Source organism: Eptatretus burgeri, chromosome 9 (assembly GCF_056783735.1).
Source record: "Eptatretus burgeri isolate ZD-2024b chromosome 9, Ebu_testis_v1, whole genome shotgun sequence".
Classification (NCBI taxonomy): domain Eukaryota; kingdom Metazoa; phylum Chordata; class Myxini; order Myxiniformes; family Myxinidae; genus Eptatretus; species Eptatretus burgeri.
Window position 1 is genome coordinate 46,647,905 of NC_140969.1, and position 19,850 is coordinate 46,667,754.

General features: G+C 43.7%; 1 protein-coding gene and 1 long non-coding RNA gene across 5 annotated transcripts in view; one reads left to right on the top strand and one right to left on the bottom strand.

Moving 5' to 3' along the window:
* LOC147020062 (uncharacterized) overlaps nt 1-6,099 on the top strand; it is a 29,522-nt gene extending 23,423 nt beyond the window's left edge. For both annotated transcript variants that reach the window (XR_015061634.1, XR_015061635.1), the window contains exons 3-4: nt 3,933-4,037; nt 5,965-6,099. This is a non-coding gene — a long non-coding RNA (uncharacterized LOC147020062). The remainder of the gene's footprint in view (nt 1-3,932; nt 4,038-5,964) is intronic.
* SLC35E3 (solute carrier family 35 member E3) lies at nt 1,993-19,474 on the bottom strand. 3 transcript variants are annotated; one of them, XM_085895085.1, is made up of 7 exons: nt 19,456-19,474; nt 19,058-19,189; nt 13,901-14,286; nt 11,257-11,367; nt 10,950-11,108; nt 7,366-7,448; nt 1,993-3,711 (listed from the first exon to the last, which is right to left on the bottom strand). In XM_085895085.1, the coding sequence occupies exons 3-7, from the start codon at nt 14,282-14,284 to the stop codon at nt 3,525-3,527; spliced, it is 924 nt and encodes a 307-aa protein (XP_085751211.1). In that variant the 5' UTR covers nt 14,285-14,286; nt 19,058-19,189; nt 19,456-19,474; the 3' UTR covers nt 1,993-3,524. The 3 variants fall into 3 exon arrangements, with proteins under 3 accessions (XP_085751211.1, XP_085751210.1, XP_085751212.1); XM_085895084.1 differs by lacking the exon at nt 19,456-19,474 and having other exon boundaries at nt 19,058-19,347; XM_085895086.1 differs by lacking the exon at nt 19,456-19,474 and having other exon boundaries at nt 19,051-19,347.
* Nucleotides 19,475-19,850: the final 376 nt, after the last annotated feature.

Here is a 19,850-nt window from a genome sequence, read left to right on the forward strand (position 1 = left end):
CCACGTAGGATATGAGGTAGAAGTCCCTGGCTGTTTGGAGGCAGGTTATGAAGAGAACTACTTTTGTTGAAATGGAACATCTCTGCTCGGAGATCATCGAAATTTGTAACATCACTTCCACTTTTCAGTACCTTCACCAAGTAATGCTCAGCATTGTGAATTAATGATGGAGAGAGGGTTGGTGATCTCACAAAGTGTTTGAGAAACTTTTCTGGCTCTACCTGAAAAGCTGCCTTCTTTGATCCAATTCTACTTGTGATGTCACACCCTGTAAGGCTATGCACAGCTGGTAGTACTGCACAGAGCTGATGACCCACATGCTGGAACAAGGTATGAAGAGGCACATACCGAGTGGTGTCACCCACTCCAGCTCGCACCCACAGCTGCTCAAGGTTGTGCTGCTGGAAGACTGACTGGTATGTGGTAGAGCAGGACAACAATGACATCAGTGTCATTTGAGATGACATCACATACTTTGTGTCCTGCCTTTAGTGAGTCCAAGACATGAAGAGGTATACGGAAGTCAGCTTCTTCGAAAGATGATTGAAGATGGGCCATCACATTTTCTTCACCTTTGTGAGCCATGACACACTGCCAATTATCATCTTCTTTGGTTACCTGGCTAACCACAGTGGGGTATTGACGAGTTTCAGGAGCATTTCCTCGAAGATGACAATAGATGCACTTCTTTAAAAGAAGCTTGTTGATGTTTGAGGGCCAGAAAGTTTCCATCTTTTTGGTAGAAGTGTTCCTGGTTTAATAGAACTGTGCTCAATTGGAAGAGTATCACATCGCCTCATTCTCTCACTGAGGGATCTTCAGAGTACATGTTAAACACATAGTCACAACGTCCATACTGATGGTATACCTCACAAAGGGAAACAAAAACTGAGACAAGGTCCTGGATCTTGGGATTATGCCAATTCGATCAGCTAAAAAAAATACAAAAATGTTACCAATGAATTCCTTGGGGTCAATAACCTATATTTAGTATAAAAAAACAACTTTCCATGGCATTTAATTAAGGAGATATCATCATTTTATGAAATACCGCAAAAGTGGCCATTTGGGGGTCGGGGTGACTGGTTTACAATGAGCTCTGTGGTCATCACACATAGCCCCATTGTGAGAATATGAAAATTGAATTGCACAGAGAACTTAATAATGAAACTTTTGGCTAAATTTTATAGCTCCACTTACAATATTAAGTCATTCAGAGACCATCAAACTTTGAGCTACTTTCAAGTTGAAAGCTATTTTTGACTATAATTACGTAAAATATGTTCCTTTTCTACTGTGAACCAAGTTTTAAGAGAATAAATCATGCTAAAATGTGTTAAGCAATGCATAAGTAATTGAAGTAAATCAAAATTAATAATTTATGGATGCTTAATAATTATTTATTCCATCTAAACCCAATACGGGCATTTTGGTTCAATTATGGCTTGCTGGTAGCCAACTGCGAATCCAAGATGGACCCTACAGAGAAAACGTACTTGATCTGGAGGTGTTACCCAAACTTTTTTTGAAGGTCTTGGCATATAGAATAAAAAAAAAAAATAGGTTCACGCTCTAAAAGAGTCATGTATACAAACACCCCCCCAGAGCCAGGAGTAAAAGGGAAAAGCAACATCTGGAGAACTGAAACTGATGACGTTATTCGTGGTTCTGCCTGTGGTATCAATATTATATGCAGTACATATGGAGGTATGACACGGGTGGGGGGGGAATTTTTACCACTCCATCAAATCAACGTAGCTCACCGATTCCCACGGTATCCGTGGTTTCTGGGCGACCGATTCGGCACATCTATTCATGAAAACAATACTTGAGCAAGTTCTTGTGAGTGCACCTTGTCAACCACCGATTTATTAATGCATCTTTGCTATTACAGTACGATACCTGTAATTCTGTACAACAATAACTCATGTGTGATGAACTCTTGTAATTCTGCGTCAGTACTTGTGAAAGGAGATGGCAACACAGTCAGGCTCAGATCCAATGGGGTTTAATGCAGACCATGAACAACACTCGGTCAAGGTGGAGACGCGACACGCGCATGCGCAAGACTACCCCCGCTACATACATATCATTACAGAACAACAACCTCAAGCCGCATGCGCAAGAGTACCCCCGCCACATACATATCATTACAGAACAACAACCTCAGGCTAGAGGTGTGTGCACTCATTCTGGATGGGTTCAAATCTCAGGCCAACTATAAACTCACTGGTAGTGCTATTTTAGCATTCAAGATGATCAGCGTGTACCGTCCCTCTGATGGATGTTAAACTGAGTTCCCGTCTCCTAACATCAGTTGATGGATGTTAAAGACAGTCGAGATTGCCAGAGCCCTGAACAAATTCCTCGCTTGACTGCCAAAAAAGAAACGGCAAACCACCAAGCAGTAACTCACATGGTATATTGGACATTCATGATGATGAAACTTAGCCACACAATGAGGATTATTCTTCAGTTGGTCTTATGAAGTTGATGGCTTTTTGTGCTTGGTAGGCTAAGATGGCGATGGAACAACTTTTGGAGGCTTCGAAAATCTATGCCAATGAGCACTCTCACCGTCGTTCAGTGCGCTCAACGTGCTCCGTTGCCATATCTTTATCTCAGCATCCAAGTGTCACATTTCCCTCTTCAACCTCCATCAACTTAATTCATTTTCAACAGTTACCATATGGGATACCGTAATTAAATGAGTAGAAGATTAGGATCTGTCAGGATGACCGAGAGGTGTGCACATTCATCTCTCAGCTGTCTAGCCTGAGTTTCAATCCCAACGCAGCTATAAACTGTCATCTCAATGTTTCACAAGGCAGGGTGATTCATCAATGTGTGTGCCGTCCCTCGGATGGACGTTAAATGGGAATCCCATCTGCCGGCATTAGTTGGTGGACGTTAAAGATCCCACGGTGTCTTTTGTGAAGAGTAGGGGAGCTATCGTTGGTACCATGGCCAAATTCCAAATTCCTGAGTCGAACGTCAGACCTGACCAGCCGTTTTGTGAAAGAATCAGGCGAAAACTTTCCCCAGCCAACCCCACAAGAATGTGATAATAATTCTGGCTGTTAAAGAAGAAGAAATTGAGTAAAAGATGATAGATTTACAAGCAGCAACAAAATATGTTACATCTACAATCCATTTTGGTGTGCGTTTTCACATTTTATTGGGACCTTGGGCTAAATGTTAAGGGAGATTTTTTTTTTTAAATGGATAAAAATGACTTTTATTGAACATTTGCAATGCAACCTCAATTTGACATTACAAAATACTCAGCCTGGTTTTCACAAGTACGATAAACCTCAAACCAACATGTGGGTTGAGGATGTATATTTGGCAGCCTGGTGATGAGGAAGAGAAAGATCATCTTCTTTTTAACCCAAGATGCAAATTGAAGCTCACTCCATATGTTTCAGTCACTCCAACAGTCTTTCTAATACTTGGGATCCAGCCCGATCAAGTCATCAAAGGCACATCATTCATTGCTTCATGATAAAATGCGTTGACATTTGTCATGGTTTCTGGCGTAGCTGCCCTGTGGGTTCTGGCTTGATGCTCAACTTGAAGTATGTGTAAGTGGCAATGCCCAGCAGGGTGCACAAGATGCCAAGTGCCTGATTAAGTGATAAGGGATCGTGGAAAAGCAGGTAGCCACCCAGCAATGTCACGCAAAACTTGAAATGTCCAAACATGTTGTAGCTGAAAGATTTTAGTTAGGGAGAAAAAAAAAATTAAGGACAGACATCCCAGGAATGTGACTTTACCATCTGGATTTAATCAAACTGTATAATATCACACTCGCATCAAGAGGTTACCTCATCATATAAATATCACAACTTCCCTCCCTGCACGCCAACTATGTTCTTCATTTTAATAAATACTAGTAAATACAATGCATTGTTTCGCTGTCTCATCCTTAGAGACATTTGGAGATCTGTGGAAGGGAGAGGGATGGAACAAGGAACATGTGGTATGCAAGATGGACACAACAGGGACTTTCATGAAGGAAACCAGAGAATTTGAAGGTGGGTTTGGGGTGGATTAACGGGGGTAACAAAGATTGAGGATTTGGATGGGGGATGATAAGAGGTGGTGGTGAACAGCTATTTCGAAGGCATGGAGGAAAGAATGGGATTGAATAGAGTGAGGGAGTTTATTCCAAAGGCGGGGAAAAAAGAGGAATGAAAGAGTGAAGGTGAGCAGCGATTCATGATTTTGGTAGTTTTACCAGAAGGGGGTTGTTGGCGGACCTTGAGCGCCCTGCGGGAATATGGTGGGGACAAATCGCAGACACAGCAGGGGCGGCGAGACCGGAGAGGAGACGGTAGAAGACAGAAAGACCACCGACCTACCTGTGGTGAGAGAGTGAGAGGCCCAAAGACTCAGCCTCATCGTGGGAGATACCGATGATCGAAATGCCTTGGTTTCTACAGCGTGAAGCCAAGAAAGGTGAGAGGCAGGAGCACCAGCCCAGAGGGGAAAGCAGTACTCCATCAGGCTGCAGACGAAAGCTTTGTATGTGGTCAGGAGCTCAGGTGGCCCAAGGAAGGACTTTGCACAATGGAGGATTCCCAGTGAGCGACTGGCTTTGGAGGCCAAGTTGGAAATGTGGCTTTAACAGGAAAGGTCATAGCAGATAGTGAGACCCAGAAGCTTGAAAGAAAGGACTTCTTCCAGAGGATTGTTGAGAAAGTGGATGGGGGGGGGGTTTCTAAACAGTCCTTTTGGAGAAACATAGTGAGAGTGTGAGATTTGTCCGAATTGAAAGACATGTTCCACGTGTTGGACCAGTTTGTGATTTTTCCCAGATCTGCAGTGAGCGAAGAAGCTGCTGCTTGCTGGTCTGAGGGATGCCAGATGGTATGGCAGAGGGTGGAGTCATCAGCAAAGAGATATAGAGGATTTTCCAGAGAGTTGGAGAGATCATTGATGAAAAGCAGAAAAAGAACAGGGCCAACAATGCTGCCTTGAGGAACTCCAGCCTGGACAGGAAGAGGGGATGAAAGAACTCCATTTAGGGCCACATGTTGGCTGCGACAGGAGAGGAAGTCTGTGAGCCATGAGTGGAGATGGCCTTGGATACCATAGGAAGAGAGTTTGGTGAGCAGGGCAGGGTGTCAGACTGTGTCAAAAGCACGGGATATGTCTCGGGATATGGCTCTGATTTCATGTCTGACATCGAGTACCTCCATCCATTGTTGGGAGAGCAGAAGCAGCATATCCAGGGTTGAGTGACCTTGTCTGAAACCAAATTGATGATCGGAAATCAAGCCATTGGAGAAGAGGAAGGATTTATTGTCTGAAGCGATGATGGATTCCATAACTTTGCTGATGATTGGGAGATGGCTGATTGGTCTGTAGTTGCAGGGATCTGTTTTTGCATCTTTTTTATGCAGGGTAGTGATGTTTGCAGATTTCCAAGCAGATGGCAGATGACCTTGAGCAAATGAGAGGGTGAATAGAACAGAGATAAGGTGAGCAAGAGCAGAGGAGCAGGTGTTTTGGATACATGGGCTGATGCAATCTGGAACGGTTGCAGAATGAGTCGAGGTTTGACACCAAGCTCTCCACCTTGTAAGGAGAAAAGGACACAGAGTCCAGGGACAGTTGGGTAGGACTGGGTAAGGTGGGGACAGAAAGCGATCAGTTTTGGACACAAGATTTCAATGCAAACACCGAGTTTAGGCATTCAACCTTTTCACGTGCGGTATCCCAAACTTAGGCCAAAAGTTTCCCCACAGTCAACCCCATCCCAAGAATGTCAGAATATTTATGACTGTGAAAGAAAGACTGTATAGCAATCCAATTTGATATTAGATGTGTTGTTTTCTGATGATGTTTGGCTAACCCCCGCTCTGGCAGGGAAAATGGCCTTAAAAATGCCTGTTGTTGTTATTGCTCATGATGTTGTTACCTCCACCGAAGGCTATGTTTTCACATGTCTGTGAACAGGATATCTCAAAAAGTTATGGACGGATTCAGACGAAACATGGTGGACAGGTTTGGTGTGTGACAAGGAAGAATTACTCTATTTTGGTGAATATTTTTAAGTGATTCTTCACCATTGAGAGAAAGCCTGGTGTTGGCTTAATGGTTAAGGTGGCTTGCCTGAATTCTTAGAGTCTTGAATTTGAGCTCCTGTCATTCCGTTGAAATAACACCAAGTTGGTTGACTCAGGCTGTCATCCTTCCAAGGTCAATAAAATGAATACCAGCATAATGGTAGCAGGGGCACTGCATCAGCGGCACAACCACACTTCCAGAAATGATGCAACCAGAAGCCACAGGTTGCATATGAAACAACAACGACTGAGAGATTGGGCCAAAAACGATATATAGCATGATATTTTAAAAAGTTGTGGACAAGTCATGACAAAACAAGGTGGATGAATTGGTCAGTTGACAAGAACAAGCAGATTCGATTTTGGTTCAGATCCAGCCCATCAGTGGGTTACAAAACGTAAAGTGGTCAGCCTGGTGGAGGTATGTGCTCTACCGAGTGCCAATCTAGTTTTTTTTGTTAACAAAGTCGAGGCTCATGGAGGAGCGAGAACACAGAACATAACAGAACAACAGAAAGAGGAGGGAAACACACCAACAAAAGGGTTTAGGGACAAAATAGAGGGACACTTGGAGAAATAAAGGGATGTGGGGGAAAATGAGGTAGAGGAGAGGACAAACGTTGTGGACAAGACGATACAGCGAGAAACTCTCAGGAAGGAAAAGCTGGGTGGGCTTGAGATGAGAGGTGAACAGGTGTATTGAAGACCTGGAAGGAAGAATGGGATTGAAGACAATGTGGAAGTTGGTTTAACAGGTGGGGGGAAAAAAAGAGAAATGAATGAGTGGAGGTGAGCAGTAATTCTGGATCTTGGGAGTTTTAATATACTGGGTTAGGCAAATAAAGCATCCCACATTATCTTGCTTCCTGATCCATACGTGTTGGCGTCAGTTATGTTGTCAAACAGTATACAGGTTACCCTGGAATGTCTTCATTTCAAGCTGAATGTTTTACCGATGATTCCTGAAGTTAAAAACACGTGTCCAGGAATTATTAAAATGCAGACTTCCTTTTAAGTCAATGTCTTTGTAAATTAACCGAGAAACCTCTCGCTTGGGACCTAACAACCTCTCCCTACAGTTCTCCTAAGTGCAGCACAATCTCACCACATTATTCATTTTACATTTAAAAAAAAGAAAAAAAAACAACAAGATATTTGTGGTGCTTTGAGCAGTGCTGCTCAGTGCACAGACATTTCATTACTTGATCTTTTGGGGACAAAAAGGGAAAGATGTTTCGCTTTAAAAACTGTGAATATATACGAACATGTTCAAAGGGACGAGTAAGGATACGTGATGGGAGATGTGTTTCCGATGATCCAGTAGATGGAGAGGTTCACAGAAAATGCAACAATACCTGAGAGCAACACCAACACCTGCATGGTGAAAGAAGATCACAACGCATCAATCCAATGTCTCAATTGGATTGTTTGTTTCCACTACATTATGGATAGAAGTTTATTCTTTAATCCTACTGAATATTGTGTTTTGTTAACTTATATTTCAAAATAATACTTTTTTTTTTTTTTGGTTGAGGATGGTGTGGAGATAGCATACTTACCTTTGAGCAGTCCAACTCAAGTTTGATCACCGACACAACTATAAACTTTCATATTAGTACTTCCCAGGCAGGGCATTGTGTCGCAAATTGTGCCGTCCCTCGGAAAGATGTTCAATTGGGAGTCTCATCTGCTAGTATTAGCTGGTCGCCGTGAAAGGTCACACTGTATCTTTCGATGACGAGGAGGTGAGTTAATGCCAGTATCCTGAACAAGGTACAAATTCCTGCCCTCACCAGCTCCATTTGAATCAGAATGTCAAAACTGGCCAGCCGGTTCATGAAAGACTTCAGCCAAAAATTTCCGACTCAGCCACCCCCGCAAGAAAGTGGGCTTGAATTGGGACCGTGAAAGAGGTAATAGTGGAGAGATGTGGGATGATGTGTTTCGAACCTCTCTCCCTCCTCCAAATCCTGGTGGCGTTTAATCAAATCTGTTTCTGGTGTATGTTCCCCCTCCATCCCCTCCCTTACCTCAAATGGCCGCACTGCTGATACCGCACGTGAAAAGGCTGAATGCTTAAACTCGGTGTTTGCATCGAAATCTTGTGTCCAAAACCCATCGCTTTCTCTACCCACCTTACCCAATCGCACCCAACTGTCCCTGGACTCTGTGTCCTTTTCTCCTGACAAGGTGGAGAGCTTGCTTTCAAACCTCGACTCAGATTTTGCAACCGGTCCAGACGGCATCAGCCCACGTGTCCTAAAAACCTGCTCCTCTGCTCTTGCTCACCCTCTCTCTGTTCTATTCACCCTCTCATTTGCTCAAGCTCATCTGCCATCTGCTTGGAAATCAGCAAACATCACTGCCCTGCATAAAAAAGGTGCAAAAACAGATCCGTGCAACAACAGACCAATCAGCTTTCTCCCCATCATCGGCAAGGTTATGGAATCAATCATCGCTTCAGACATTAAATCCTTCCTCTTCTCCAATGGCTTGATTTCCGATCATCAATTTGGTTTCAGACAAGGTCACTCAACCCTGGATATGCTGCTTCTGCTCTGCCAACAATGGATGGAGGTACTCGATGTCAGACATGAAATCAGAGCCATATCCCGAGACATATCCCGTGCTTTTGACACAGTCTGACACCCTGCCCTGCTCACCAAACTCTCTTCCTATGATATCCAAGGCCATCTCCACTCATGGCTCACAGACTTCCTCTCCTGTCGCAGCCAACATGTGGCCCTAAATGGAGTTCTTTCATCCCCTCTTCCTGTCCAGGCTGGAGTTCCTCAAGGTAGCGTTCTGGGCCCTGTTCTTTGTCTGGTTTTCATCAATGATCTCTCCGACTCTCTGGAAAATCCTCTTTATCTCTTTGCTGATGACTCCACCTTCTGCCGTACCACCCTTTTGGTGAAACCACCTAAATCCAGGATCACTGCTCACTCCCAATCATTCGTTCCTCATTTTTCCCACCTGTGGAACAAACGTACACATTCTCTTCAATCTCATTCTTCCCTCAAGGTCTTGAAGACAGCTGTTCACCACCATCTCCGATCATCCCCAATCCAAAACGATGATATTTTCTACCCTCGTTAACCCACCCCAATCCCTACTCCTTCAAAATTTCAAGTTTTTCCCTCCTGTGAGTTTCCCTCAGTATTCATGTTGCGTTTTACTGCCCCCCCCCATTCCTCCCCACACCCATTGTTTGTCCAAGTCTTCCTCTATCATGGCATTCAACTCCACTGATGGTGGTTCTCCCCCACCCCCCCCCAACCCCTTCCGACCCCCTGTTGTCCCTTCTGTCCTGTTGCATCCTGATGTCAGTGTGCTAACTCTTACACAGGCCTCGACTATGTATTACAATAAATAAGTAAATAAAATAAAAAATTAAAAGGTTGTGGGGGAGGGGGGGTCAAAAAAATTCTCCTGAAAAACGTTTCAGAGCTGTAAAAATGGTGCACATTTATTCTAATGTTATTAGAAAGCCAATACACAAATGGGAAAAACAAATGCGTGACACTGGGTGGAAGTTAGAAAGAAAATGGCTACGATCTGTGCTGAGTTTAATCTCTGTGGTAGTCTTTCAGGCTATGCTGATATTCCATAAAAAAGGCAGCTACATCAGAACATCAACACTTATTCCTGATATAAATACCAACATGTTTGCTGGCTGAAAGTTAGAGATTCAGAACTGATAAAAACATCAAGGACCAAACCTTAAGTGTTCAATGCTTAAGGAGTTTGTTGCTCAATAAGCTTACCAGGAGGATAAACCTAACCCGAACAGTGTTCTCAACACGATCAGTTAGATGTTCTAACAACTGGTTAAAGGAACAGACATTTTCAAAAGCCATGTTAATTGTTTAAAAATAGCAAACTCATAGCTGGTGCCTGATCACCATGGTTCAGGCTGTGATATGGGGAGAATGGCTACATTTTGGTGTCCTCGCTGAAGTTGCTCCATAAACATTGTAACGGTATAAAGGATGCCATAATTTGCAATCAGGATAAGGGGAGGGCCAGGAGGATAGCCCAGAAGTATGCACAACCCAACTCTGAGCTGTCCTGCCTTGGTTTGAATATTGGCCCAGCTATAAACTATCATTCTGGTGTATCACATGGAGGGCGAGGCATAAACCGTCTCTCGGATGGACATTAAACTGGGCGTCACGTCCACTGGCATTAGTTGGTGGATGTTAAAGATCCGGTGGTGTCCTTCACGAAGAGTAGGTGAGTCATCGCCAGCACCCTGAACAAATTACAAATTCCTGCCCTGACTTATAGAGGGCATTGCATTAGTGGCACAGCCACACCCTCAGACAATGATACAACTCACAGCCATGTGCTGCACACAAAAGAAGAGGGGTAAGGGGATAGTAATGAGCTTTGAAAGCTTTCCTCTCATGATAAATATATTTGGAAAATAAAAGTCAAAGCACCAATTCTGAACACGAGTTTGACTTTTTTTTGTACTGGTTACCCATGAAAAGTTCAGTTTATTATTTTTCCCCAAAAACTCGAGCCCCACATCCTACTCCCCCACCCCCATTTTCCTTTTTTACTTGTATCAAAATGGCACATTACAATATAACAGTCTAATCTTTGTACGTGTGGACATGTAACCAGTGGATATGGCAACAAAATGAGAATATCTGAAGCATGGGCTCATTTGGTCACATAATTAATATACATGACTTTTAATAAAGTTATAACACTAAAAATAACAAGTTTACCCTCAAGCAATCGTGGAGAAGAAAATATGCTCGTTTTCTCACACAAGATGATATTCCTCCTGTGGCAGCTCGGTTTCAGTTGTATTGCATAGATTTCCACCACGAAAAAAGAAGAATAAAGAAATAAATGTCTCACCAGTGCAGCAGCGGACCACGGTCGAGAGAAACCGCCGACACTCAATGGTGGTTCAAACCAGGGCGCAACGAGCAATAATGCAGCAGTGGACAGTGGTGCCTGATTGTACAACAGCTGCATGGAGTTTACCTGCAGTTCCTTCTGTTTCTCTCCCACCCACTGCACAAAAAAACACCGCCATCGATTACTTGTGACATAAAACAAGCACCTCAGTTACTGCAAAATTATTGGAGTTGCAAGTTGAGGGGCTTGAATCAAAAATTCTGCCCGAAATAAAAGCGGTTAGTAACAGAATCGTCATACAAACCACTTGGTAGAAAGAAGTAATGACAACCCCGAGAGATGCATAGACAATTCCCAACCCATTAAATTTAACATCGTAGAATGAGTTGAGGAAAACTCCCAGGAAGATAGGAATCTGAAAAAGAGGAAAGAAGCTGTAAAACCACAATTTCATTCTTTTTGAATGTGATAACTATAAAGACAGCAAGCTGGAGAGTTCATAGAATACGTTACCCCATGCAGTATTCTTCAGGTATATACTTAAGTTGAAATAAAATAATGATTTTAAAGTGAGTTAAAAAAAAAATTCAGGAAGTTTAGCACGATTGAAGCAGTCTTATAAACAACCTTATTTAACATGTCTAAGTACTGCAAAAGTAGAGGTTATTGGAAGTGACAAGAAGGTGATTTGTGTTCTATAGGGTGTCCCAAAAAATATATACAACTTTTAAAATGCTTCGTTTGATCCTAAAAAAGCAGTAATTTTGTCACTCATGCTTCATTTCTTGTTGCAGAGACCCTGAAGTTTATTTTGATACCAAGCAAGTGCCAAAAAAATGCCAAGACTGACCTTACAACGGACGAAAATTGTTGAACTTTGGCACCAGACGAAAAATGTCATACAGGTGCAACGTCTTTACTCGAGATATTTCGGTATGCACTTGCGCCATGCACCAAACTTTCGGACAATAAAGTGCACCATCGCAAAGTTTACCAATGTGGGAACCATCTGTGACCTTCACAAGGGTCACAGTGGTCGGAAGAGGACAGGTCGTAGTGAAGAAAATGTGGAAATGGTGAGACAGGCGGTCGTTCAGAGTCCAAAAAAATCGATTCGACGACTTTCTGCCGAGACAAACATTCACAAGAGCACCGTTCAGAGGATCCTTCGCCAAGACATTCATGCCTTTCCATACATAATTCAAACGGAAACGGTGCTTACTGATCAACACAAACGCAAACGACTAGACTTTGCAAATTGGTTCTCAGGAAAGTTGGAGGAAGATGCAGACTTCCTCAAAAAAACTTCACATGACGGACGAATGCCATGCTCACTTGTCCGGGGAGGTAAACAAGCAAAACTTTCGGTACTGGGGAACTGAAAATCCTGGTAATGCATCAACTGAACTGGTGCCTCGATCTGTTCTCAAAGTCACCATGTGGGTGGCGGTTGGTTGGTATGGGATAATTGGTCCATACTTCTTTGAAGATGACCAGGGACGCACTTGCACGGTAAACCAGAGGAACTATCGCAAAATGATTCAGGAATTCTATCTGCCTGAGCTACGTACTCAGGCCCGTAGGAGAAACAACCTGATCCAGATGAGAACCCAGTGGTTCCAGCAGGATGGGGCACCGCCCCATACAGCCTGGGAAACAAGGCGTTTTCTCAACCAACATTTTGAGGGCCGCTTTATCTCCCTCTACGAAGACATTGAGTGGCCACCGTATTCCCCTGACCTTACTCCTCCAGACTTATTCTTGTTGGGGTATCTCAAGGACAGGATCTATGGAAACCCGAGGCCTCAGATTCTTGATCAGCTGAAGGAAAACATCCACCGAGAAATCCAGAACATTCCTCAGGAAACGTTTCCCAAAGTGATGGAGAACATGATAACATGTTTGCAGGCAGTGATCGGACAACGTGGAGCCTACATCGAACATGTGGTCTAAAAGAAAACGACAATTCTATACCAAAATTTAAATTTTGGTGGCAATTTTGACATTGATACAATAAACTTCAACCATTCAGCTTTCTCTCCAGCCATATATCTTTTTAAAAAATATATGTTATGACCATCCTCTTTGCAGATGAAAAGTTGTATATTTTTTGGGACACCCTGTATAGTGTTCAAGTATATAATTTAATTTAAATAACATAAAGATTGTAAAAGTCGTATAAAAATATGACTTCTGAAAGTTTACGCAGTGGCTACTAAACCACCTTAATAAACACGTTGCATTAGTTATTTGTTCCAGCTGTTTGTGTCCTTTATGACGTCCTTAAAAACAGTAAATGTCCTGTTTTGAATGATTTTCAATTTTGTTTGACTGTTAGGCAGAGTTTTAAAAATGAATAAATAAAAACACACCCTTGTCTGAAGGAAGCGGTGCAGTTTGGCATTTCCTTCTCGTGATGCCAGGCAGCTAGAGTTCCCCTTGTGTCAATTCAGCGTCTGCATCACTTAAAAAAATTTCCGATTCAAAACTCTCACTCCTCCCTCATATGTGTGGTGATCGGGATGAATTCAGAGACAAAATACTGTTAAATGGCAGGTTTGTTTTCAGATTAATGTTCTGATTCATGTTAAAAATAGAGCATTAAATTTAAATTAAGTTTGTTCCTCGATCATAAACTGAAGTTTGGGGACAGGTGGACGGGCATGAAGCAATTGCTTAACCCGGTTTTTCGTTTCAAGTGTGCGGAGTAATTATGCAAAGTCATATAGGATATGACAACAACTTGAACAAAAACTAAAGCTTTGAGGTAGAACCCTGAAATTTAGCCTGTTATTATGATGTAGAAAACAAAATACGAGGCAAAAGAAGGAACTGGTGGAAAAAAAAAGTAGGGGGTGAACAATAACAAGATATTTTAAAATAGGAAATAAATAGTTGTCATCAGGTTACTGTCCAGAATAAGCAACAATGGGGGACTCTTGCCGTACCAGCGTCAATTTGATTTGCAAGTCAAAGGTCTTCCCAAACATTGCACTCTGTATTATCAAGATGACTGGTGTGGTGAGCGCCTTTGCCAGCTGGTACGTGCCAATGGTATTGGTCTGCAGGGACAGGTTTGTGAAAACAACAAAGCCGCAAAAGCTGAGGGCCAGGAGTGCAAGGCTGCTCAGGGGCAGCCGACGTGGGGCAAAGTATCCGAGATGGCAGCAGATGGCCAGGCCCAGCCAGGTGAACGCAAAGTGGACCAAAGTTAAAGACAAACTTGGGAAACTGTGATGTGCAAACAGCCACTTGTTGAGGAACACCACGGAGATTGAGGAGGCAAAATTCACACACATTGCGGTCAGCACAGCTAGGCGTGAGATAGTCATATCTGGTGAGAGAGATCATGACAGAGAACAAGAGGAAATTAAGCAGGTTTAAATACTGATATAGTAGAAGATTGTGGAAATCAAGATGAACATATACACTCAAATGGAGGACAACATCATGTAATGAATAAGTAAATAAAAAAAGTGTGCAAAAAAAAAAAAAAAACATGTTCGATATAAATTTTAAAAAGATGAGCAGAAATGAAATGAAGAAGTGATTTGGGCCTTATTAAAGATCATTATCGGCGGTTAGCTGCGGAGGAAATATTGTGAAAGGGCGAGTTTGTTTGACGTGGCCGAGCTGGGTGGATAGGTTGAGTCATTTAAATATAGCCAGGGTAAAGATGTCCTCTCGTGTCCCCAGTGTGTGGCCGGAAACCAGGTCAGGGGTCCGAGCCTGTTCAAAGCACGCCTTCCAGCATTGCACTAATCTCAGACCAGCAGAAAAGCATGAGTATCAGCCACTGATGCAGGAAGATGGCCCCACCTCAATGGCCATCAATCAGGACTGTGCCAATGCAGGCACCAGCTGTCATTGGTTGACAGCAGTCACACGATTCCTGGGAATTACCCAAGGACAGGAACTTATGATGGCACAGGTACATTTTATAAAATCGCGCCCATGGCCGCTTTGAGTTAATAGCCAGATCAAACTGTTTTCGAAGGTGCGCTTGCTCGTCTTCTCCACACCCACTCTCCTGCCGCTCTCACCTGCATCCTGAAGCACACTATCTTTTGCCTGGTTCTGCGTGAATATGTGACTGTGTTTTTGGTGTCATAGCCAGGTTTTAGTTTCCTTGTTTGCCAATTTTGTTTTGTGCCTTTCCTCAATCTGAGATTTTGTGCCATCTGTCCTGAAATGAATTAAATTATCTATTTATATTTAAGTCACATGTGTGTCTGTTCCTGCCATCCCTCCCATACACACAATTCGGCTTATTGATCAATGACTCTTGGATGCAAAAATTGGGTAATTCCTCAACTATAAACGACATGTTTTTCGATTCTGTCCGGAAGAGGAGGTCAAGTAATATGCTCAGTGTAGCCTCATCCAAACTTAGCCTTAAACCGGGTATCTGTGGAATTATAATTCCCGGTGCATATAGTTCTTGTCTCTAATTTGTTGCGATTGTGGGTGGTACGTGACAGTTGTGGCCATTAGTCAAGCATACTAGCTCAGCCCAATGAACATTTTTGGTGTAAAATGTTTGTTAGTTGACAATTTTATACTGATAGTATAAAAATGTGTCACTCTAATTATTATGGTTTTGGTATAATATTGTTATGGCTGTGGAAATTCACAATACACCATAAAGGGTCCTCAGGTGAGATATATCGATAAGTTCATGTGTAGTTAGCCCACACCTGTTGTTTAGAGGGAATACGTGTGATTCATCCGGGCTGCGACGCTTTGAGTTAGCCATTTTTCTTTCTCTATTGTTATTTTGGACCATTAAGCCGCCAACAACTCAAACACCACCACCTTTGCCTCTTTCCCTCCACAACTCCATCCCACAAACATCGCTTCACCGCCATTCCCAAACGACGCCCGCCAATCACCAAACCACCACAGCAAACCCCCCACCACCTGCGCCTTTCTCCTTCCACAACCATCGACCACACCACCAGTCAACACCAAACGTCATGCTGTCCAGGGCCCGTTCGGTAATTGATGCCGAACGTGTCGAGCCGCGGGTACGAATGCGTTCCTCTCAGGGAGAAATTCGGATCAGGAAGGCTTCACGCCCCTTTTTCTCCGTCCAATGGGCGAGTGTCGGGTGATATGGCCCCGCCTCCAAGCGCGATGAATGTGGATTCTTTACGGGAGAGAATTCGGATCAAAAGAGGCTCACACCTCTTTTTGCCACACCAATGGCTGAACAGAGGGTGGCGTGGCCCCGCCTCCAATCGCGTTTTGATCCTAAAATCTGCATACAGGCTCCTCCTCCGGTCTATAAAGACACGAGCACAAGGCGACACGCCGGGCGGGTCGAGTGAAGACGGAGGTCGTCGTCGAGATTGGAGAGTTGTAGTGTGGTGTCGTCTCGTCGCTGGTCTCGTCTCGTCGTTGGAATCGACCCACCTTCGCTCTCACAAGCGACCAAGCCAGCCAGCCATTCCCCTCGCTCGACCCTGAGCATCAACAATTCCCCCCCATCCGCGCTGAGATAGTGCCGGTGGCCCCGTTTATTCCCCACCCTAACCATGGTGCCGACCCAACTGTGCTGGCGCGGAGCATGCCGGAGAGGGCTCACCGACCACGCCAGGGGCACGGAGTCGGGGCGCAGCTGCGCAGACATTGCGGCTTGCCCGCCATCGAGTCACGAGGATGCGGGTAAGACCTTGTCGGTTTCGTGGACCTGGCCGCTCCTCCGGGTTCCGCGCACATTTGGTCTACGGACCCCGTCTACCTCCCTGCCTATGGGGAGGTCTTTTCTTTGCTTTTGAATGAATGCTGTGGTGCCGTCCGACAAGTATAATTGTTTAAGTGTTGTAAATAATTATAGTCGGTAGTAGTGCTTTTGCTTTGGTTGCATTTTCCTTTTTGCTTTTCCCGCATTGATTGCATGGCTGTACATACGTGCATGTGTGTGAAATAAAAGTGCTTGCTTGTCAAACTGTTTCCCGTTTCGTTGCGTCCTTTCCTCTGTTTGAAAGTTCCATCTTGCATCACGTAAGGGATTGATAGAAGGGTATTAGACACCCCGTAAATAATTGGAACCGTCGAGGTCGACGATAACTCCGCTCGGTTATCCCTGCAGCACGGAACGAGCCGCTTAAGCGGTTCGTGTCCGAAGTCGACCTGCGGCGAGGTACGATCGCCCGGTCGACCACCCGCGCAGGTACTTTGGTAGGTCGAATTTGGCGAGCAACCCTATCCTGCGCAGGTGGGCAATTGGCACGACCGTGGTGAGGTTAAACCCCCACCCGTGACTAGCTCCCGGCGTTGTTCCGAGAGGGTCACGACAGAATTGTCCGTTCCCATGGGCGACGCGGTCGCAATTCGAGTCACGTGGCCGATCGCACGCCGGGCGGGCGAAATTCGTAACAATATCATGTTTTTGAAAAAATACTCTTCTCTTTAAAAGATCAGCAGTGATTTTTGGAGGTACTTATAATTGATTGCAAAAATAAATTATGAAGTGACTTAAAATACAAATTATTAAGAATAGCAATTATTAAGTTTTACAGAAAAACAAATCAGTCATAAACATTTAATAAAAAAAAATACAAGAAGCACAAGTGAACAAATAAATTTATGTCTGATTAAAAGAATGCATGACTGAAATCCACACAGGGTTTTTTGGTAATTCACTTCACAGGTTCATTTAATTTAATCAGACACAGTGGGATTGAGAAGGTCCAGGTGGAGATTAGTCACGGATTGGAAAGGTAGTAAATTGGTAATGGACTCATGGGCTGAGAGATTGGTCACGGCTGGGAAAGGTGGTTGATGTAATGGACTAAAGAGCCGAGATTGGTCACGGCTGGGAAAGGTGGTTGATGTAATGGACTCATGGGCTGAGAGATTGGTCACGGCTGGGAAAGGTGGTTGATGTAATGGACTCATGGGCTGAGAGATTGGTCACGGCTGGGAAAGGTGGTTGATGTAATGGACTAAAGAGCCGAGATTAGTCACGGCTGGGAAAGGTGGTTGATGTAATGGACTAAAGAGCCGAGATTGGTCACGGCTGGGAAAGGTGGTTGATGTAATGGACTAAAGAGCCGAGATTGGTCACGGCTGGGAAAGGTGATTGATGTAATGGACTAAAGAGCCGAGATTGGTCACGGCTGGGAAAGGTGGTTGATGTAATGGACTCATGGGCTGAGAGATTGGTCACGGCTGGGAAAGGTGGTTGATGTAATGGACTAAAGAGCCGAGATTGGTCACGGCTGGGAAAGGTGGTTGATGTAATGGACTCATGGGCTGAGAGATTGGTCACGGCTGGGAAAGGTGGTTGATGTAATGGACTAAAGAGCCGAGATTGGTCACGGCTGGGAAAGGTGGTTGATGTAATGGACTAAAGAGCCGAGATTGGTCACGGCTGGGAAAGGTGGTTGATGTAATGGACTAAAGAGCCGAGATTGGTCACGGCTGGGAAAGGTGGTTGATGTAATGGACTAAAGAGCCGAGATTGGTCACGGCTGGGAAAGGTGGTTGATGTAATAGACTAATGGGCTGAGAGATTGGTCACGGCTGGGAAAGGTGGTTTAGGTAATGGACTAAAGGGCCGAGATTGGTCACGGGTTGGAAAGGTAGCAAATTGGTGATGGATCCATGGGCCGAGATTGATCACGGATTGGAATGGTGGTTTCGGTAATGGACTAAAGGGCCGAGATTGATCACAGGTTGGAAAGGAAAGGTAGTAAATAGGTAATGGACTCATGGACCAAGATCGGTTAGTAAAGGAAGGTAATTTACGGTAATTGGCTGAAGATTTAGCGCTTTCATGGTCATTCATAATTATACCTCCGAAGAAACATAAAAAAAACAAGGTCGTGAATGAAGCACTCAATGACGATGACGTCATTTCCATGGCAACCATGAAAATAAAATGAGCTTGTAGATTACGTCAGGGACACAAAGTTGTTTTTTTTTTTAATATCGAAAGAACTATGAAGAGAAATTACAAAGTTATATATTGTGAACTAAAAAAAATCAACAAACGCACAACATTCAACCCATCATGCAAAGCCCACGTTAAAAAAGGCAAAGTCAATTTGTTCATGGTATATAAAGAGTAAATGTTATTTTATAAAACGACCGCACACCTTGTCTGTATTCGCCGGTGATCCGTGATCCCTTTTCAAGCGATTCGCCGACAGGAAAACAACAGGCGCCTCGTCATTCGCCATTCAAAGTTCCGCACATTTTACGGATAATTCTCATCGAAAGTCACCGAGCTGTGAAAAATTACACCCGCAACCCGTGATACAGTACGTACAACCCGTGATACAGTACGTACAACCCGTGATACAGTACGTACAACCCGTGATACAGTACGTACAACCCGTGATACAGTACGTACAACCCGTGATACAGTACGTACTGTATTCCATGCACTCACATCATAGTCTGTACTGTCGGCAAATAAGATTAATACGTCAACCGCATTTAAGATACCAATGGTGACGTTTCATATGTCGTTATAAACTCCAAACACACATACCGCTTTGTTTATACGTTAATAGGGTCGAGCAAGCTGGTTAATTGGTTGTTTGATTTTTACCTCAACACGTAAAGGTTTTTCTCCCCTCCCCCTCAATTCTTAACACATATTATATTTCACACAAAACAACATTAAAGTGAATAAATGGAAGGGAAAACATACAACTGGGGGAATACCAGTCGTGCACATAATCAAGGAGATACACCCCAAGTGAGACTGCCATTAGAATGCATTGCCGAGATGCAAATTTCGACTTGATCAATAAATTATTGAAGAGCAAAAATAAAGTAAAACACAAAAATGAAAAGTGAATAAGCTCGAGTTATCATATCCTTTACTCGAGTGGTTGGTGCGGGTGAGATATCAACTTTCCTCTTCCATTTTCCTCCTCGCGG